The 21,656-nt window shown below is 39.1% G+C and overlaps 1 protein-coding gene across 1 annotated transcript; it reads left to right on the plus strand.

Annotated features, from left to right (window-relative positions):
* Positions 1–4,574: 4,574 nt before the first annotated feature.
* On the plus strand, positions 4,575–19,951 carry RBM34 (RNA binding motif protein 34). The gene is made up of 11 exons (XM_058542997.1): positions 4,575–4,678; positions 4,795–4,969; positions 5,190–5,326; positions 8,121–8,352; positions 9,642–9,701; positions 10,604–10,647; positions 15,826–15,909; positions 16,059–16,122; positions 17,823–17,862; positions 18,076–18,194; positions 19,616–19,951. The coding sequence occupies exons 1-11, from the start codon at positions 4,626–4,628 to the stop codon at positions 19,886–19,888; spliced, it is 1,281 nt and encodes a 426-aa protein (XP_058398980.1). The 5' UTR covers positions 4,575–4,625; the 3' UTR covers positions 19,889–19,951.
* Positions 19,952–21,656: the final 1,705 nt, after the last annotated feature.

The following is a 21,656-nucleotide window of genomic DNA, read 5'->3' on the forward strand; positions in this document are numbered from 1 at the left end:
GATTTTGTTTGTAAAAGATTAAGTAATATTAGTTCATTTCTGTATGTAAAGTCTGACTGGAACATATATCTCCAGCATGTATTATCACAAGGGGTTAGGGTTAAGTGACATACAAAAAAGAGAATATTCCACCTATAAAAATTAAAAGTCTATTAACCAGATATAGGATTTATTAGGCATTCCTATATCTTAAATCATACACTATTTTGCTTGAGTCTGAACATGAATACTTACGACTTGGTGGTTTGTCTAAATAAGAAAATCAAAGTTTTTTGAAAATTTTCTTTAACACTTGAAACCATTACCAGCAGCTTTTTTTGGCCTTTTCATTTAATGGGACCATTGTGGGTCTCTTATACTTTCAGTGCACTCTACCCCCCTTCCGTGCCCCCATTGTATATTGGAATCATCTGGGCATTGTTAAAACAATAATCAATACTCAGGCCCCACCCTCAAAGAGCTGTTTTTAATATTGGTCTGGGATGGTGCCTGGATGTTGATCTTTTTTTAAGGTTCTCCATTGATTTTAATATGCATCTGGGTAGAGAGCCACTGTTTCACTCTAAACTTTTAAAATCAATAGTTTTGGGCTGGCCCCGTGGCCTAGCAGTTAAGTGCTTGCGCTCCGATGCTGGTGGCCCAGGTTCGGATCCCGGGCGTGCATCGACTGGCCGCTTCTCTAGCCATGCTGAGGCCGCGTCCCACATACAGCAACTGGAAGGACGTGCAGCTATGACATACAACTATCTACTGGGGCTTTGGGGGGGAAATAAATAAATAAATAAAATTATTAAAATAAAATCAATAGGTTTTTTTGCCCCATTTAGTGAATGTTCCAGCAAAAGAAAATACTTTATTTTTTTGTGTGTGAGGAAGATCAGCCCTGAGCTAACATCCATGCTAATCCTCCTCTTTTTGCTGAGGAAGACCAGCTCTGAGCTAACATCTATTGCCAATCCTCCTCCTCTTTTTTTTTCCCCCCAAAGCCCCTGTAGATAGTTGTATGTCATAGTTGCACATCCTTCTAGTTGCTGTAAGGATGTGCATGTGGGACGCGGCCGGAGCATGGCCAGAGAAGCGGTGCGATGGTGCGCACCTGGGATCCGAACCCGGGCCACCGGTAGCGGAGTGCACACACTTAACCGCTAAGCCACGGGACCGGCCCGAAAATACTTTCTTTAAAACAGAAAGAAAAGGGCCAGCCCCGTGGCTTAGCGGTTAAGTGCGCGCGCTCCGCTGCCGGCGGCCCGGGTTCGGATCCCGGGCGCCCACTGCCGCACCGCTTCTCCGGCCATGCTGAGGCCGCGTCCCACGTACAGTAACTAGAAGGATGTGCATCTATGACATACAACTATCTACTGGGGCTTTGGGGGGGGGGAATTTAAAACAGAAAGAAAATAAACTTCTTTAAGGCCTAAAAAGCTCAAATGTGTATTTTTAAAAGCACCTTTGGGTGGACCCTTTATTTTCACTGACTTTTAAGGGTTGAGTTTTAAAATCTATAGAACGTTATTTCCAAACATGAAGTCCTAGAATACTGGTCCTTGGAAATGCTCTGAGAATTTATTATGAAATATATTTTGGAAATGCTATATATAGCACATTCCCTTCTTAAAGATTCAGTGTACGCATATTAAAAACTTTGAGAAGGCCTCTGAAGAGACAACCTGGCCAACTTCCTTCATCTTACTGTTTTCCATCTTACTGTTTTCCATCTTAGCTGAGCATGAAGCCCTGTTTTTCAAGGAACACCTAATATCACTTACTTGTTATGTTACAGAAACAGTGCTCTGTAGGGGAATGATTCCAGACTTTGTCAGAGTTGAGCTTTATACCCTTGGGCTTCTCTGCCCTCCTGCCTATTCTCCCTCCTTCCCAACTTCTCCAGAAGTTTGAGAATTTCATGGTATTACCAGAATTTGACTTAAGTTTTCCCCTGGTCACCTAAATGACTTAAGTTTTCCCCTGGTCACCTAAACTACATTTTCTCAACCTAGTTTATAATCTATTATGGTATTATGTTCACAGTATTCTCCAAAACCTTTTTTTCCTACTCAAATAACCTGAGGGTAAGGTTTTGTTAATTTTCTTTTCCTGGGGAGATTGGAGAAGGTGGAACAGATTCCATGAAACTGCTAACATCTTTTACAAAATCGTTTTCGTCTGTATTTTTCTATGAAAACAGTTCTTATATTTCAAGAAACTCTTCAAAGGGGGTTAGTGATCTCTGGCTAAAAACCAGTTCTGAGTGGCAATGGGGATAATTTTTTAACTATCTCCAACCACAGCCTCTTTCACACTCACTATTTTCCTCAGAAGTGTGTGCTGCCTTTCATTCTTTGTGAGTCCCTTTCTTCTGATTTTAACCTGTTAATTAGGGATTTGGGGCTAATATCATATGATGGATTTTGTATGTATAAGATGTAATCTAGGGCCGGCCCCGTGGCTTGGTGGTTGAGTGCGCGCGCTCCGATGCTGGTGGCCCGGGTTCGGATCCCGGGCGCGCACCGAGGCACCACTTCTCCGTCCATCCTGAGGCCGAGTCCCACATACAGCAACTAGAAGGATGTGCAGCTATGACATACAACTATCTACTGGGGCTTTGGGGAGAAAAAAATAAATAAAATCTTTAAAAAAAAGAAAAAGATGTAATCTGGAGGCATAGTTTCATGGTTTAGTTGTGGAAATGATAATAAAACATAATAAAATTAAGTGCTAAATTGTATGGTGAGGGAAAATAAGCGCATGGGTTTAAAGGGGGCAGTGTTATGAGCATACAAGAACCATGATGACTGATACTGAAAGAGGAGATGCAAACCTTAACATTCAAGGGAGATTCATCTGGAAATGGAATGTGTAGGCTCCAGTGGAGAGGAAGAGTCAAGAAAGCCAGATGTGATGAGGTTGCAGTGCTCCAGATAGGAAGTGATTCTTGGAATAATGTTAGGGAGAGTGGGGAAGGAATGGGATGGGAGACATTCTGAAGAAAATGAATAGAATTTCTTAATTGGACTGTACAGGACAAATGGAGATGCCTCAGTTGCAAATGTGGACAAATGGATTTTTCTCATCTTTATGAGATACCACAAGGTCACAATTATGGGAAACCAGAATAAAAGACTTGGAAATCAAAACCAGGGCAAAACAAATATTGTTTTTTTCCATCAACTTATCTGATGTGGGCTATAAGAGATCACATATATTCCCAATGACTTCTGTTAAGCAGCTTTCACAAACCAAGTCTATTCCCAAAGATTCAAAGTTAAATCCTATTTTACCACCAAAACTACTCAATTCAATGATTCATCTAATGACAATCTAATATTTATCTCATTTCCTAAAAGACAACTTACCAAATATCCACTAGATACAGCGAATAGGGATACAGAATACAGGATGAATAAGACACCTATTTACATTTAGAAAGACTGTGTAAATAACACTAACGCAAGTACGCTGGAGACTTGGAAAAATATCTCTATTGTAAATTTGTTGTTAGTGCCTTTGAGTCATTCCCACTCGCAGCGACCCTGTGGACAGCAGAGCTGAACCCTGACGCGTCTTTTTGCGTCATCCTCTGCACTTCTGGCACTGTATCAGACAAAGCTCCGCTGCCATTCATAGGGGTTTTGTCGCCAGTTTCTTCAGAAGTGGGTGGCCAGGTCCTTCTTCCTGGTCTGTCTTAGTCTGGAAGCTCTGCTGAAATCTGTCCACTGTAGGTGATGCTGCTGCTATTTGAAACATCCGTGACATAGCTTTTAGCATCACGGCAACACACAGCTGCCACAGTGTGACAACTGACAGACGGATGGTGTGGTTCCCTGACTGGGAAACAAACGCGGGTCACAGTGGAGAGAGCACCAGATCTTAACCACTAGACCACCAGGGGTGGTTTATTGTAAATAGCAAGGAAGTTTCCATAAGTGACATAGTATCTGAGCTGGGCCTTGAAGGATTTTGCAGGTGAAAATGAGAGGAAAAGAGGAGAGCCATTGTGGGGGAAGGAATAACAAAGTGGTGAAAAGAAGCAGGCTAAAATATAAGCATTTGGAGGGAGATGAGTCTAGCAAGGTAGGCCGAGAAAACAGCATACAAGTTTTGAATGCCAAGGATCTACTTTTCCTGGTAGAATAGCCCAGCAGAGCAGGTTAGAGCTGTGGTCTCTATTTGTTTTTAACCTTCTTTTGAAATAATGTCAAATTTCAGAAAAGTTGCAAGAGCAGTACAAAGAACTCCCATGTAACCCTTCACACCAATTCATCAATTGTTAGAACTGTGTTTACATACATCTCCGACAAACTCCCTTCCTCTTCCACAATCCAGGGGTTTTCGTACATGTTTTCCCTCTACTTGGGTTGACCCCACTCCCAGCCTGGCTGATTCTTAGTCATACTTCAGGCCTCAGCTACTCTAGAAAGATCCCCTCACTCCCAAGACCAGGTTTCTCTCAAACAGAATGAGGTGCAGTACCAACTGAAGCCCCAAGACTCGCAGGGTCCGCCAGGTGTCTCCCACCCCCAGCGCCGCCGCCGGAGCGGAAGGGGCGTGGTTCCCAGAGCGGAAGTAGCCTGACCCGGAAGTGCGGGCTGACGTGCCACTGCTTCTCCAGAGGCGGTGGAATAAGCATGGCTCTGGAAGGGAAGAACAAACGGAAGAAAAAGAATAGTGCCGAGGAGGGGTGAGTGGCGCGTGGCCTGTCTCCCTGGGCAGGACTGTGCGTTCGGGAGCTCGGGAGGGCGAAGCGGTGGGGTGTGACGAGGCGTGGAGTCGCTGAGTCTCTGGCGTCGTATCTAGAGAGAACCCCGACGGCGGCGTTCGTGCGAGTCTGACCGGAGACTACCTGGTTGGACAAGTCGCCAATAGCTTGTTCCACGGCAAGCGCCCCTCCAGAGGCAGCGCAGGTCGCCTGGCGTCCCTCTTCAACTCTTCTGAGCCTCAGCTTCCTCCTGTGTACGTGCCTGTGCCTAAAGTGAGTCACTGGGTTCTATTCCGAATGGCCCATTGGGACAGCTTTAAAACAAGCAGTCTACCACGCGGGGCATGATTTCTAAAGTGGGGCAGATAGGATTAATTTTAAGTAACCTTTCGTTACTGGACATACAAGTGAGAGAGAAAAAATGCTAATTTAGAAAGACCAGTCAGTTATTAAAAAGGATGAAGTCTCAAACATAACTTCAAACTTTTCAAAGGAAACCACCAAAAAAAGGAAACAGAATGAGGAGGAAGAAATTACATCCCAAATTCAAAGACCACTCTTGCAAGAACCTGCAAAAAAAAAGAAAGTGACGAAGAAACTTTCTGATGCAGACAAAAAGTTGGCAAACAGGTTGGTAAAATTCTCATAGTTGATGTTAAACAAATTAGATGCTAAAGAAATTGAGATTCTTATACCTGCAATATTCATCTTCATGTTTTTCTCATTTCATAGTTTTAATAAAAAATTTTATTATGGTAAATCTTATACATATTCTTCAAAGGTTGAAGAGGATAAGGAACCCCCAGGTACCCAGCATCGACAATTATTAATACTTGGCTCATCTTTTTTCATCTTGACCCCGTTCGTATCCCCATTATTAGGAAGCAAACCTAAGACTTATGTTTCATCTGTAAATGCTTCAGTATGTATATAAAAGATGAGTTTGGTTTTGTTAAGCTTACTCAGAGATCAGATTTCCCCCATTAGCTTAAGATTTTTTTTACAGATTATTTGAATCAAGATCCAAATAGAAGTGCCATCACAAATTCCTAGTTAACTTTCCTCAGTCTGTCAAGCCACTCTCTTCAAGCCCTTTATTTTTTCTCTCTCAACAGGTGATCCTGATTCAGAGAGCTATTAATTGCTGATAGTTGTGAGCTGCTACATTTTGTCCTCCTACTTAATGTATCTATGCACATCCTTAATTTTTCTCTTTCTCTCAGAGAAAGGTGTCTTCCTTCTTGTCCAAGACTAATTCAATCACCTGTGCTGTGTATACTGCGTGCCTCTTCTTCTGCCTCCTTGGGGATTATGCATCAGATATATCCATCTTCCAGTCTTTCCTACATCTTTGATCTGTCCACCATGTACATGTGCTCAAGATTTTCATGTTAAAGAAAGAAATACTACAAAAACAAAACCCTGTCTACAGTCATGCGTCCCTATTTGCTACCATTCTCTCAATCCTTCCCTTCATTGTCAGGCTTTTGGAAAAATAAGTCTATGCTTGTGCTCTCTTCTTTTTCTTGATCTATTTTCTCTTCCACACACTTGCAGTCTGGTTGTTTGTTTGTTGTGTTTGTTTTTGTTTGATCTGACCATACTTCTGAAACAGTGCTCAGTGAAGCCATGCTGACCTAGTTGCCATGTTTAATAGGCAGTACAGTCTTTGTCTTAGAAGTCTTCTCTGTTACTCTCACATGGCTGCTTTTCTTCTCGAAGCTATTCGATTCTTTGATAGCAATCTCTTTTGATTCTCCTCTTGTCTGTTCCTTCTCAGTGTTATTATGGCTACCTTTTCTCCTGACTGCTCCTTAAATGTTGATTTTCCTTAGGATTCTGTTCTCAATCATCTTCTCATGACCTTTTTTCACCCTTTGTTCTGGGCAATCTCATTTGTACCCGTGGCTCCATCATTCTGATCTCTCTCTTGATCTCTAGACCTGTATATCTGTTTGCCTACGTATGCTTCATATACACTTCAAATTCAGAATGATTCAAACTGAGCTCATTCTCCTTATCACACCTGTTCTCTGCATGAGTGTTAACATCAGCCTTTCAGTTTCCTGAGCCAGTGACTTGGGGTCATCTTACACTCTTTCTTTTCCCTGTGTATCTAATCAGTTGCCAAGTTCTGATGATGCTGTCTTTTAATTATCTCTTTAATTTGTCTTCCCTTTTCCACCCCCTCCTTTGCTTTGGGTGGTGTGTTGTCTTCTCAGATACATGCAGTTGTCACTGTCTCCTTACTGGTCTCCGTTATCCAGCCTTGTCTCCTTCCTAATTATCTTCCTCTTTGCTGCCCAAATGATCTTCTTTAGGACTTTTGAAAATCTTCAGTGGTTCTCCATCTTTTGTGGGATAGAATCTAAGCATAACAGACATGGTCCTTCTTGACCTGGGTCCCACCTTACCATACTGTCTCATTTCCTTTTACTCCCACTAGGTACTTTATATGCCATAGGAAACCAAGTGGAGCTTATGGTCTGTTGGAGGAATATTAATGGTCAGCATTTACTGAGGACTGAGGATGTACCAGATGCTGCCCATTTCTCCTCTGAGAAGCCTGTCTTGTTTGTTTTATGTTTGTACACCATGTATTACCATTTTATAACTTATATTTATTTATATTTATTAAATTTATATTTCTACACCATGTGTTACCATTTTGTGAACTTTGCATATCTCTTCAGAGACGAGACTATTGAAAGGCCTTTAATACTCTCTTTATCTTTGTCTCCCCAGAGGCTAGAACTGAGTAAGAACCCAGTAAATATTTACTAAATGAATGAATCATTTTTATGACTCCTACTACCCATTCTCTCTCCTCACTCCGTAAGCTCCTGGACCAGTTCTCTTCTTGGACTGATGCTCAGACCTCACTTATCCATGTGCACCAATACTTTATATTGTATTTGCCATTTCATAATTTACTTTTGACAGGCAGTCCTTTAAATATTACAGAACTACTATAAGTAGGAAATCTGGTTTTTTCCTATTGGCCATATTGTTTTGCAGGCATATTAACCTTTATAGACCCCCTGGGAGTGCTACAGTACCCCTAGAGTTCTAGAGCAGAGAATGCAATTAGGCACTGGTGGAGTGTAGACTAAATCTCCAAGAGCTTTGAATGAACTAACTTTTGTTTAAATGAACTTTTGTTGCTTTGCTATTACCTGGCAGTTTTAACATGTCTTCAAAAATTGAGCTTAACTTTTTCTAATTCTTGAGTTTTCTAAAGATACTAGTTACTTTTTGATAATGCTGTTTTTAAAATTTAGATACATTTGTGAATGGTAAGTTTTTATTTAGGAAAACCAAAAGTACGTGGGAAAATTTCTAATCACTGTGCTTTGTTAAATACTAGACCCAACTTCCATGACGCTTCTTTCTTTCTTTTTTTTTTTTTTTTGGCCTTAAAAAGAGAAAACGCTCTAGCACGTGCTGATTTAGAAGAAGAAATTCACCAGAAGCAAGGGCAGAAAAGGAAAAATTCTCAATGTGGCGTTAAAGTAGCAGATAAAAAAGTACTTGATGATGTGGATCACACAGTAGTACATCAAAGAAAGAAAATTGAAACCAACCAAGAAGAAGAGAGATTAAAGAATGAGAGAACTGTGTTTGTTGGGAATTTGCCTGTCACATGTAATAAGAAGGTGAGTGTGTAATCTGTATATTGTAGAGATTCAGAGAAGTTAATAATTCATAACTTTGTTTACTGTTCCTTTACCAAAAAGCATGTCATTAATAAGTCATTAGTATATAACTTCATTATAATGACTACCTAAATCCTTCTGTAGATTGATTCTAGTATCCACCCCCTCCTTTCCATTGCCATACTCACTGCCCTGATTCAGCCTTTTGCAAATTTTACTTGAACTATTGCAGTGGCCTCCTGTCTATTGTTTTTTTTTTTTCCCTTCCAGCCATATCTCATATTACATACCACTAGAGCTTAAGATCCACGTGTGCAGGGATATTGATCTCTTTTCTTCACTGCCCTATCCCTAGCGCTTGAAACAGTGCCTTGAATATAGTGGAGGCTTGATAAATATTTGTCATCTGAATGAATACATCTCAAGTTTCTTCCATTATGTGAGGTTCATTAAACCAAAAACATGCCTGTAACTTTCTGTGTGTTCATGTCATAGTAAGACTGTTGGCGGTCCCTTGGGTCAAAATCCTGCTCATCTTTTGAAGGACAATTTATATTTCACTTCCTTAAAAACAAACAGTACAAAAAACTTAGTTCCTGGTTTTTCCCTTTCCCCCTTACTCTTTTGTCTGCTAGGATTTGATTTGTGATTATTTTGTAGAACAATAACACATTTTGCTTTGGAGCATTGTTTTGGTTTTTGATCCTCCTATTAGATTTTATACGAGGCTCAAGGGAGGGGAGTGTGTATGGTGCCTTGCACATTCAATAAGTTAGTTTTGAATTAGAATTGGTTATAAGAATTATTGTCCTAGTTGTAAAACATACACATTCTTCACTTGCTGAGCCAGCCATAAGAATAATGTATAAAATTCATCCTCTAGATTTTTCTTTAACCTGATGGTCCTAATTCTAGACAGTTGGGGAATTTCTCATAGTGACATAAGCATCCTTAGAATTCATTTCTGCTTTAAGCCAATGTGAAAAGATGAGAGAATGGAATATAGAATCTGAGTTTACATGCGGTCAAGATTATAAAAGCTTGAAAGACAAAAATGTTGTCTATCTTATGGGTACTAAAGTAACTTGAATTGTGTATTCTTTTTATAGAAGTTTCATTAAAAGATTTTTGTCTTCCAACTGAATAGTCACCTCCTTTTCCTGAAGTGTTCTTAAAATAAAACCTGGTGGTAAAAGATTATCAGACAGTTTTACTTAAATCCTTTTTGTAGCACTTATTTGTTGTTATGAAAGTGGACTGAAGTATATATATATATTTTTTTATTTTAGAAGCTGAAGTCATTTTTTAAAGAGTATGGACAAATAGAATCTGTACGATTTCGTTCTCTGGTATGTTTTCTCCTTAAAATTATATAATCTTAAAACATATTGCATTTAAATCAGACTTATTAATGTGTTGGTATTAATGAGATGGAGGAGCACTTGCTTTAACCTTCTAAATCAACAGGTTCAAATCTAGCCCAAGGGAAGAGTTGCTCTTAGTATCTATTGCTGACTCTTGGACTTTGTTAAGTAATTTAATGGGTTCACATATTAAAATGATATCCTTGTTATTAAGGCCAACAATGTATTTTGGAGGGTAGATGGGTGACTTTTGTTCGTTGTGTCAATTGCATAGGCAAAAATGGTAATACGACTGAAAATAAAGTGAACCTGAGTATACAGGGGATCCCTTTATTTGCCCAATTAAAGATACCACAGTTGTCTTTTTTGCCAGCTGGCATGTATAAACTCTTAAGAGATATGGATGAAGTAATATGTCTTATTATATTATTTATAAATTTAGTTAGACGTTTAAAATCACATAGGATATACAATAAAATATTAATTTAGAAATATTGCTTTTTTCCATACTCATTTTATAGAACAGTTTTCCTTACATTTTTCACATGCATCTTCAATATCAGTGTCCCTTCATGACCAGAGACCCAGTCCTTCAAGTCATCTGACACAGTTTGAGGGCACAAGTATGTTTACTTCCATTTAGGTTGAGAGTCACTGCCTGTTAAATCTAAATATGGTACTGTCAATGGAAATTTTTGTCCTAAGCCACCAGGTCCCGTTCACATAACATTAGGACAGTTGTTTTCTGATTCAGTATTTCTGTAGAATGTTTTTAATCACATCATATCAGAGTTAGATGTTTAAAATTCAATTAATTAAAATATAATTAACTTAAAGTAATATTTCAAATAATGAATTTTCTTTAATACTTTTTTTCCTCTTAAAAGATTCCAGCAGAGGGAACTCTGTCCAAAAAGTTGGCAGCAATAAAGTAAGTTTATAATTAGAGAAAGGGAGTAATCTTAAACTCTCTTCCATTTTTCGTTAAAATTGAGATCACTTCATAGATTTTCATATTGGAATAATACATTATGCTTCACTGTTTCCCTGTGTCTGTAATAGCATATAAATTTGTCACTGCTGGCCCAAGACCACTTTAAGTTCTCTGAGGGTTTGGGAACCATACTGGTAGTGTGACTTATGGTTCAAATTCTCAGGGGATTTTCCCACTTTTCCACCTAGTGCCAAGGATGAGACATGCAAGTTTCCTTTCTCTTTATTTCTCTTTTTTTTTTAATTGAAATATGATCGACATATAACATTATGTAAGTTTAAGGTGTATGACCTTTATTTTTCATTTACCTTCAGTTTTTTTTTTTTTTTTTTTTTCTTTGTCTCCCCAAAGCCCCAGTAGATAGTTGTATGTCATAGTTGCACATCCTTCTAGTTGCTGTATGTGGGACACCGCCTCAGCATGGCCAGACCAGCAGTGCATCGGTGCGTCAGTGCGTGCCCGGGATCCAAACCCGGGCCACCGGTAGCAGAGCGTGCTCACTTAACTGCTAAGCCACGGGGCCGGTCCCTACCTTCAGTTTTATGCAGGGTTTCCTATTAGTCTCCCAATCATGGGGGTTTTTTTCTTCCTTACTGACACAGGAAATGATGGATTTTACAAGCAGAAATGTATATATTACATATGTATTAGATGTATATATATAAAATAGATATATAGATTTAAATATATTTAACTCTATATAAATATAGTTATATTAGTTAAAATATGATAATGTACTTTAAAAACATTTCTGGGAATCCTGTTATATCAAGATTTTTGAATTGCAACAGTCCCTTTGGACATCTTGGCGAGTTCATTTCTACATTCATTCCTATTTTGGAATTATTTGGCAGACCAGTTCTTTGACAGTTTTTTCCCATAACCATCACAGCTCCAGGTGTATAGTTAACACTTGAGAAATATGTGTTAATATGTGTTACTGACCATAATAACATTTGGTGAGGTAACCAAACATGTAAGTCCTCCTATCTGCAAGGCTGCAAGGCATTGTTCAGATGCTGTGGGGAATGGAAAATGTGGTAAGATACAACCCTTCTTCTTTGGGCCATACAAACTTATTTCTGTATGAGGCTGAAACCCAGGGGCCTAAATTTCAGCAGAAACAAAGGTTCTGATAGGAGTATGTAATAGTACTGAGGAGTTTTGGTGCCAGAAAAATGGAGTTTGCTCGCTATGATTGCCATCAGCTCTGCCACACCCCGAATTAAAAAAATTTTTTTAATCTAATTATTTGAATAAGTAATGAAGCAAATAGTTAAAGTCTAAAAGGGTATGCAGTGAAAAGTTTCTTTCCTACAACTTGTTCCTAGTCAGCCAATTCCCTGCCTCAGGCAACTGCTGTTTTTACTTTCTTGTATAACCTTTTAGAGACATTTTATGCATTTACAGTTGATACACCTACATGTTCTACCCCTCCACACATAAGTTTTTGAGGCAGTGGTATTCAGCATATTTACTACTCCACATCTTCCTTTTTTCCACTTACTGTTAACTTGGAGATCTGTTTATATCAGTGTAAAAATTGCTTCCCCGTTCTTTTTCAGAGCATCTTGGTATTCTGTAAGGTATACCATAATATGTTTTAACAAACCCTCCATTGATGGACATTTAGGTTTTTTTCCAGTCTGGTGGCCATTACAAATAATGCTGGAGTGTATGACCTTGTACTTATGTAATTTTGTACATGTGTGAATTTATCTGTGGGATAAACATCTAGTAGTGGAATTGCTTGGTCAAGAGAGTCTTTGCATTTGTGATTTTGACTGCTATCCCATAGAGATAGTAACCTATTTATATTCCCACACCTTTACCAACAGTATGTTTTTGAGCTTTCTGATCATTGGCAACCTGATAGGGGAAAATGGTATTTCTAATTTGCATTTCTCTTATGAGTAAGCATCTTTTCGTATATTCAAGAGTTTTTTTTTCCTTTCATCTGAATTGTTACTGTCATTTGCCCACTTTTTTTTTTTCTGTTGAATTGTAGGAGTTAAGGAAATTAGCCTTGTGTGATTTTGAGTTACAGATATTTTTCCCTATTTGTCATTTGCATTTTTGCTCTGCTATGGGGGAATTTGCCGTGTAAAACTTTTTTGCTTTTTCATATGATCGAAAATTTTTTAACCTTTTTTTCTGCTTTATTAAAGTATAAGTTACCTTCAATAAGCCATACATATTTGAAGTGTACAGTTTTATGATTTTAACTTATGTATGCACTCGTGAAATCATGGCCACAGTCAAGATGCTGAATGCTTCATCACCCCCCATTTCATCATCCCTGCCCGTCTCCAGGTGACCACTGGCCTGCTTCTTATCTCTGTTGGTAGTTTGCATTTTCTAGAATTTTGTGTAAATGGACTCATCAGACAGGATGTACTTTTGTCTGACTTCTTTTGCTCAGCTTGATGATTTTGAGATTCATCCAAATTGTTGGATGCTCAGGGACTTATATTCTTTTTTATTGCCCAGTAGTATTCCATTGCATAGAAGTATCAAATTTTGTTTATCCACTCACCAGTTGATGAACATTCAGGTTATTTCAGGTTTGGGGCTATCATGAATAACGGTACTAAAAACATTTGCATACAGTCATTTCTCCTGAGAAAGTACCTGGAGGTGTGGGATTGAAGAGCACAGAAGTTTTAAATTTTATTGAAGATCCAGTTTAGAGAGTGCTGTTGTTTGGTGGTCTAGTAGGGGGCGATGTGGTTCTCTGTTGTCCTGGTCCAGCCTTAGACACAGGCAGGCCCAGTATATCTACATCTCAGAAGTGTGCCTGATTGGCCTTTGTTCCTGTGGCAGCCAAACTCCGCCTTGTGCCTTTGGTGGGTCTTGTGCCAGAGAACATTTCCCAACCCTTGCCCAGTGGTAGGAGGCCTCCTTTCCTCTGGCCACAAGAGATCTTCCCTGTGCCCTGGGGGTGACAGGGTTTACTGCCCCTGCAGCTTAGCCTTTTCCTCCATAGGGAGAAGAATCCAGATGGGGCTTTGTCCCTTCCCCACACTAGCTTCGGTGGTTCTCTTCTTTTCCTAGGTGGAAGCAGAACTCTAGATGTCTAGATGTCATTAACACCGAGATGTCTAGATGTCATTAGTTGTTAAAAATCATCCATCAAGCTTGATGCAAGGCATGTTCTTGCCAGGTAGAAAGGGGCAGAGTTACATGCTTACACTTTGTATCCCCTGAGGCAAGGAGATATTTTCTCAGAGTAACAGAGTATAATAAAATTATTAAGATTTTTTTTAAAGTCACTTTCCATTTATGTTGTCTTGGGGCTTATGTTAGTCCGTTTGGGCTGCTATAACAAAATACTGGAGATTAGAAGGCTTATAAACAACAGAAATTTATTTCTCACAGTTTTGGAGGCTGGGAAGTCCAAGATGAGTGTCCGGAGGCTGGGAAGTCCAAAATGAGGGTACTAACATGGTTGCGTTCTGGTGAGAGCTGGCTTCCTAATTCATAGCCAGCACCTTCTTGCTGTGTCCTCACGTGGCAGGAGAGACTGGGAGCTCTGTGGGGCCTCTTTTATAAGAGCACTAATCCTATTTATGAGGACTCCACCCTCATGACCTAAACATCTCCCAAAGGCCTCACCTCCTCTTACCATTACATTGGGCATTAATGGATTTCAACAAAGGAATTTAGGGGAGACACAAAAATTAAGACACTCAGGGTTGCGCCAGGATATGTTGGATTTGGATGTTGTCAGCAGCTGTGTGTTCCATGGAAAGAATAGGGGCTCTGGAGTCAGCTAGACTTGGTGTAAGTGCTAGAGTGGCTGCTTGTTACCTTATGATTGTGGTCAGGTACTTCTCCAAGTCTCAGCTTTCTCATCCATAAAAATCAGAAAACTAACACCCATGTCGGAGGTGAGAGATTAAATGAAATACATAAAATGTCTAACCCAGTGCTGGTGTGTATTAGGCATTCAATAAATAATAGCTAATTTTATCAATATAAAACTATTAGATAGTATAGTAGTATTAGAGAATGCCATGAACCATGCCCTGAAATTATTTTCTAATACCTTTCTTTACGATACTCATTTGTTCGTTAATGTTTTTGTTACTTGAAAACAATAGGGTAATGTCTTCAGGGAAGGATCTGTAGTCATTACTAGGTCCTATTTGTGATTGGTCACATCTAAATTATATCACCATTTTGCAAACCTAGTGAACTAATGGGTTTAGGCATTGAGCAGTGACAGCTGCAGTCATTAAAAAAGAGTGAGAACTAGTCATAACATGCCTCCCATTGAAAGAACACAGCACTACCTACAGTCTTGACAAAGGGGTCAAATCTGAGTCCACTGAGACTCAGATTTGTATCCAGCTGCCAATTTGCAAGAAATATAGAGTCAGAGGTACATGTTGAACTGCACTGTGAGCTTATAATCAGCAAAATCCGGGCTCTGGGAAATTCTGTAGGTCAAACAGTAAGATAACAGGAGAGATATAGGGGGAATCCTGTAGATTAAACAAGACTCAAAAAACTTTTCAAGTGGAAAAATGGACAAGACCAAAGTATAAGGTGTAGGAATAGACGCTTCGGTGGTAAAACCATGTAGACACGCATAAAGTGGTTTCTCTAAAAGTGGGGATGATGGTTACCTTTAGAGGGGAGGAGGGACTGCAATTGGGAAGGCCACAGAGAGGCTTCTGGGGTGGGTGGTGGCTGCAAGGGAGTTGACCTGTTAATAATTCACTAAGCTCAACATGTTTGTGTAGTTTTTATTTTACAGTAAAAAGGAAAAATTAAGTTGTCTTTCCCATCGGATGATATGTGTGTTAGATACAGAGGTGCAGCTAAGATTGTAGTTTCTAGCCTTGTGGCATTGCATGGGTGGTCACACATGGCTGGACCTCTCCCAGTGATGACTAGTAAGAAGGCATGGGTTACATGTTTTTGCCAGTATCTCTGTAAGTTGTGTGTTATTTTTTGAGTTATTACTAAATACGTATTAAAAGAGACGAAACTTCTCCCAGGAATTCTTGTCATATGTGTTGATTGAGAGTAGAAAATAAGCTGTATTTATTTTAGTGACTTTGAGATTAAATAATTTTACACTGTCTTTTTTTTTTGTTTTTTGTGCAGACGTAAAATTCATCCCAATCAGAAAAATATTAATGCTTATGTTGTGTTTAAGGATGAGAGTGCTGCTACAAAAGCACTGAAAAGGTAATTTTATCTTTTTGAGGTTTGAACAGAATTACTGTATTTAAGTATGTATGACTTCATGTTTTATTCTTGGTTTCACTTGAGAGCAAATGTTATAGTAACTCTGTGCTCATTTTTAACAGCCATTTTCCTTCGTATTTATAATACAGAAATGGGGCCCAAATTGCTGATGGATTTCGTATTAGAGTTGATCTTGCATCAGAGACCTCATCTGTAAGTAGTACATGAATTGTTTAAAGAACTTAACCAGAGTCTTGTAGAGAGAAATGTTTTCTTCTGAGTTTTTGCTGGGAGAGGAGTGGAATCAGCAGTGAGCATGAGGGAAGCACAGAAGGAAACATCCTGTACCCTCTGTGGTCACAGCATTGGTGCCTAGAATGATGCGAATGGACTTGAGTCCACATTAGCATCAAGAACGTGGTCCGCCTACCCCCACCATTAAATTGAATAATCAGAGAGAGTTAGGCTGGAAGATATGTTAGAGATCATCCACACAAACACCTTATTTTATAGACTGAGATCTAGAAAGTTAAATTATTCATTAAATAGTTTTTGAGTTCCTACTCTGTCAGGTGTACAGTGCTAAGATATAGTCTCAATTCTCTAGGAGTTCACTGTATAAATATGAAGAGGAGCAGATGGGCTGATCATGGCACTATTTTATGATAAATATTGTCATAAATGCAGACGATGCTTTGTCAGCTCAGGAATGGGGCATTTGGCTTGGGGAGGTGCCGGCAAGAAGGGACAAAGGAGGGTTTCCAGGAGAACAGGTGTTATATAAATCTTGGAAGATGAGTCCATGTTATCTAGGCAAAAAAAAATTTTTTTTAAGAGGATGAGGATATCCTGGCAGGAAAAACAATATAAGTGGTGGGGACCAAAACTTAATTTGCTCAGGGAATAGCAAGAGCTTAATATAGTTATTAGTAGGTAGCGTGTGAGGAGAGGCAGCAGTGAGAGTTGCTGTTGGAGAAATAGAGTTCCAATTATGAAGACGCTGGTCTGCCATGTTGAAGAGCCTGGATTTTGTCCAGGAGCTGTTCCACCGGTTGAAACACAGGAGTGATGTGACCAGATTTGCATTTTACAAAAGTCTCTCGAAATGAATGAGGGATGGGTTGTAAGAACTCACCACAGGGCCAGCCCCGTGGCTTAGTGGTTAAGTGCGCGCGCTCCGCTGCTGGTGGCCCGGGTTTGGATCCCGGGCGCGCACCGACGCACCACTTCTCCGGCCATGCTGAGGCCGCATCCCACATACAGCAACTAGAAGGATGTGCAGCTATGACATACAACTATCTACTGGGGCTTTGGGGGGAAAATAAATAAAATTAAAAAAAAAAAAAAGAACTCACCACAGCAACAGTGCATTACTGTCGTTGTCAGAGTGACCTAACTGAGCAATGACAGAGGCCTGGTTGACATCCCTGGCTTTGATTGTGGACCTAGCCCAGGGTCAGCAAAATGGCACGAGGGCCAAATCCACCTCCCACCTGTTTTTTTCATAAAGTTTTATTAGCATACAGCCACACCCATTAGGTTACGTATTACATATTGTACTATAACGGCAGAGATGAGTAGTTACAACAGAGACCACATGGCCCGCAAAGCCTAAAATATTTGCTACCTGGCCCTTTACAGAAAACTTTTGCTCACCCCCAATATAGCCTGTCTTTCTTGAGCACTGCCATGTGTCAGTGCTAGCTGTGAACAAAAAATCACCCCCTCGTCCGGTGCTCATTCACATTCCAGCAGGGAAAATGGAAGAAACAATCAAACATGGGACTGGTGTGTGGTTAAATCAGGAGATGGAGACCCGTCAGATACATGGGGTGAGGAAAAGGGTAGATTTTAGGATGACTTACATTTCCTGCTCCCGTGGGTGATTTTTATTAACACTCTTTGTGTTTCAGAGGGACAAGAGATCAGTATTTGTGGGGAATCTCCCATACAGTAAGTTTGTTTAAACAAATTTTAAGTACCTGTTTATTGTTAAAATAACAGCTGAGTAGTAACTTTATGTTTTGCTTTAAGACTAACTTTAGAAAGAGTGGAATGTAACTTGGACTAATTCTCATGGGGCTATGCTTAACTTGCTATATTATTAAACATCTCCAGCTTTCTAAGGCAATTGCAAGTCTTTACTTTGGTTGGATTTGTTTTTAGAAGTTGAAGAATCTGCAGTTGAGAAACACTTTTTGGACTGTGGGAGTATTGTGGCTGTAAGGATTGTGAGAGACCAAGTTACAGGAGTCGGCAGAGGGTTTGGCTATGTGCTGTTTGAGGTATGGGAGACTAATGCCTTGTCACTGTCCTTTGAAATGTGCTGGGAAGAGTTGTCACTGCTGTTGCATCATTCAGACATAACTGTCACTTTCACCCTCAAGATCCATCTTAAGAAATCTAAATTCATAACCTGCCATAAGGGTACTGTTCCTTTAATAGCAGCTAACCAAAAGATGTTCTAGTTCCCTCTTTCTCCATAAAAATGCTATTAAATAATGTTTTAGATGTTGGATATGAAAGGTATTAACTCTGTGAATCTCCACCTTCTGTAAAACTGAGAAAAGAATTGACTGTTCACTCAGGTAGAAGAAAATTTTAGTCTGTACAAAATTGGTTATATTTAGTTAACTAAATATTAACCAGTGTTTCATGCCTAACATTATTAGAATATACATATCTGATGGCAGTTAAGTTTCTCATCCCTCCACAACAACCCATTAATACATTTCCTTTCAGTTTTCTCCTGGGCTGCCTTTTTTATAGTTGAACTTTAATCCGTGAACATAAAATTTTGCAGCGTGCTTTATGTTGTTTTCTATTGTGTAAGCATGTTCCAGTGAGTGATATAATTTATTCTGTCTTTTCCCTTATGTTTCCCAAATGTTGCACATTGCAGTGTTCTCTGTTTTTCCCTGTAATAATGAAATTGGAGTGGTTATGTTTTTTTCTTCAAATGTTTGCCTGCATTTTTGGATTACTTCCTCAGGAGATAGATTCCCAGTGGGCAATTACTAACTAGGTCAAGACATGTGACCATTTTTAAGACTCCTGATATGTATTACCAGATAGCTTTTAAGAAAGGTTGCCACAGCCTTATGTTTCCCTCATTACTGTATTGTAGTGATCTTAGTGTTTTTCTATTGTCTTCTGACTATTGCTAAGTTTGTAAAGTCCTTTAACAAACATCTTATGAACATTTGGGATTGTTAGCATTTAGTAGTTCTATATTAGAATAAAAGAATAAGAGAATTTTGGATCTAAACAGAACCCTACAAGACATCTAGTCCAACATCTCAGGGACTGTCATAGAGAGTTCCCTGCTCTCAGGTCAACTAATGCAGGGGGGCTTTTGCAGAAAGACCCTTGTAAGGAGGTTCATGGGTTTAAAAGATTGCATATGACTAGTTTAGTTGAAACTTCATTTTACAATGAGAAAATGAAGGCTGTTAGATTTTCACTTATCCGATTATTTGACAAGGCAGCTTGAATGCTTCCTGGGGAAAAACTTCTGAGGAGCATGATTAAAACGAGACTACAAACACAGCTGCTGAAACTCTTGGGAATGCACTTTTTGGATGTGAAAATGGGAAGGGTTTCTATATGCAAGCCTGAAAATACTTCTAATCCATTAAAGTTGCAATTTTACTAGTTTCTTTCCGAATAAGTTTCTGGTGGAAATTAACATTGATTTTTATTGCAGAATACAGATGCTGTTCATCTTGCTCTGAAATTAAATAATTCTGAACTGATGGGAAGAAAACTCAGAGTCATGCGTTCTGTTAATAAAGAAAAATTAAAACAAAATTCAACTCCCAATTTGAAGAATGTCACTAAACCTAAGCAGGGACCTAATTTTGCCTCAAAAAACGTAGGACATTCTAAAAGTTTATTTATTGGAGAAAAAGCTGTTCTCATTAAGAAGAAAAAGAAAGGACAGAAGAAAAGTGGATGGACTAAGAAAAAACAAAAGTAGCAATCCGAAGCTTTGTTTTTTCCCCACTGAGTACTGGTAATAAAATTTGTGTGTTGAACCCATGTATTGAGTTTCTGAATTTTTTATGGATGGCGTAGGTAAAGCGTGGAAACTTTTCCAGTTTATTCACATTGTAACAGTACCTTTGAAACAGTTGTTTTAAGATGTAGGTACATTAGTCACTGTAGATTATGTAATATTGCTAATGGCTTGAGATGATTCTAGATTTAGGGTGAACATTTAGAATTTTAGTTATGTATTATTTTATTGTATGTTAGAAATATATAATTAACACCAGTTATTTCAAGAATTACTTGGGATGAGACTACATTTTTAGAAAGTGAGTAAATTTAAAGAAAAATAAAACAATAGACCTTAATGCTGATTGTATCTAGACAGAGTATCAGAATAATTAAAGTGTGGAATACTGATCTAAGGTTGAATTACAATCCCTGAGAAGAAAGGTTTTGAGGGCTGTTATATAATAGCTATTCATTTTTCTTCCTTTCTCTCGCACTTATGATAAGTGGAGTTCTGGGTTTTAATTTTATTTCATCAACCTAATAACAACTAACCAACAAGAATGTTACATGAAATGCTGCTCTGATTTCTTATTCTTGATGAGTGATTAGACTGGTTGTTGAAGTCCTTGGCAAATTGGCTATAAAGCAGATTTCTACTTTTTTTTTAATTTATTTTATTTTTTTGTGAGGGAGATCAGCCCTGAGCTAACATCTGTGCTAATCCTCCTCTTTTTGCTGAGGAAGACCGGCTCTGAGCTAACATCTGTTGCCAGTCCTCCTCCTTTTTTTTCTTCCCCAAAGCCCCAGTAGATAGTTGTATGTCATAGTTGCACATCCTTCTAGGTGCTGTATGTGGGACGCGGCCTCAGCATGGCCAGAGAAGCAGTGTGTCGGTGCGCGCCCTGGATCCGAACCCGGGCCGCCAGCAGCGGAGCACGCGCGCTTAACCGCTAAGCCACTGGGCCAGCCCTCTACTTTATTTTTAATTTGAAAAATATTCTCCCAGGAAAACTTGTGATTCTTAAATTAATGTTACCCAGTAGACCAAAACATTCTTTACAAAAATCATATTTAAAGGAAACATTTTCTGATAAAATGTGGTAATTAAGTCACAAACTATCAAGTTCAACAAGGGGAGAGAATACAGTTGCATTCCCTTGGGGCTTAACCTTGTGCTATAGCTGGTGCCCTGTCTCACAAATCTTAACCACACTTGGTCTATATCCAGGAGGGAGGGGTGGGCGTAAACCAGGGAGGCTGATCTGAGGCAGGCAGAATCTGTGTTATGTGCATCATATCACCTAGGCGGGTAACGAAATGAGGGGACAGTGATTTACTACTAATTGTTTGGAAAAACTCTGTCTTTTGGGCATAGCATAAGGAAAACCTAATGGGTCTTTAAAATGTAGCTCTGTAGAAGGCAGAGAGAGCTCCATTTTCCTGTATCTGGGACTGGATGTTTTACGCTTAGTATCCACTATGATGATTAGAACTTTGTTTTTCATATGTAGGTTCAGTAAATAGTTATTGATAATTTTTGAGCATTTTTGCGTACATTTCCAGTTAAATTTATATAAAGCATCATCTATAGACTATATAGATACATAGATTATATATAGTGTATAATTTTATTGTGTATATTTTATGGTGTATATAGTGTATATTATATAATTTCAGTGTGGAGTGCTCCTTTTGGTGTCAGGTGTTTGTGTAGAGCCCTGGACTGAGTGTAAGGGCATCTGGTT

Source organism: Diceros bicornis, chromosome 6 (assembly GCF_020826845.1).
Source record: "Diceros bicornis minor isolate mBicDic1 chromosome 6, mDicBic1.mat.cur, whole genome shotgun sequence".
In the NCBI taxonomy this organism is placed as follows: domain Eukaryota; kingdom Metazoa; phylum Chordata; class Mammalia; order Perissodactyla; family Rhinocerotidae; genus Diceros; species Diceros bicornis.

Coding starts and splice junctions, on each gene's coding strand:
- RBM34 (XM_058542997.1), top strand. CDS start 4,626: ATGGCTCTGGAAGGGAAGAACAAACGGAAGAAAAAGAATAGTGCCGAG. Junction 4,970..5,189: donor TGTACGTGCCTGTGCCTAAA/GTGAGTCACTGG, acceptor AACTTTTCAAAG/GAAACCACCAAAAAAAGGAA. Junction 17,863..18,075: donor TGTGGGGAATCTCCCATACA/GTAAGTTTGTTT, acceptor ATTTGTTTTTAG/AAGTTGAAGAATCTGCAGTT.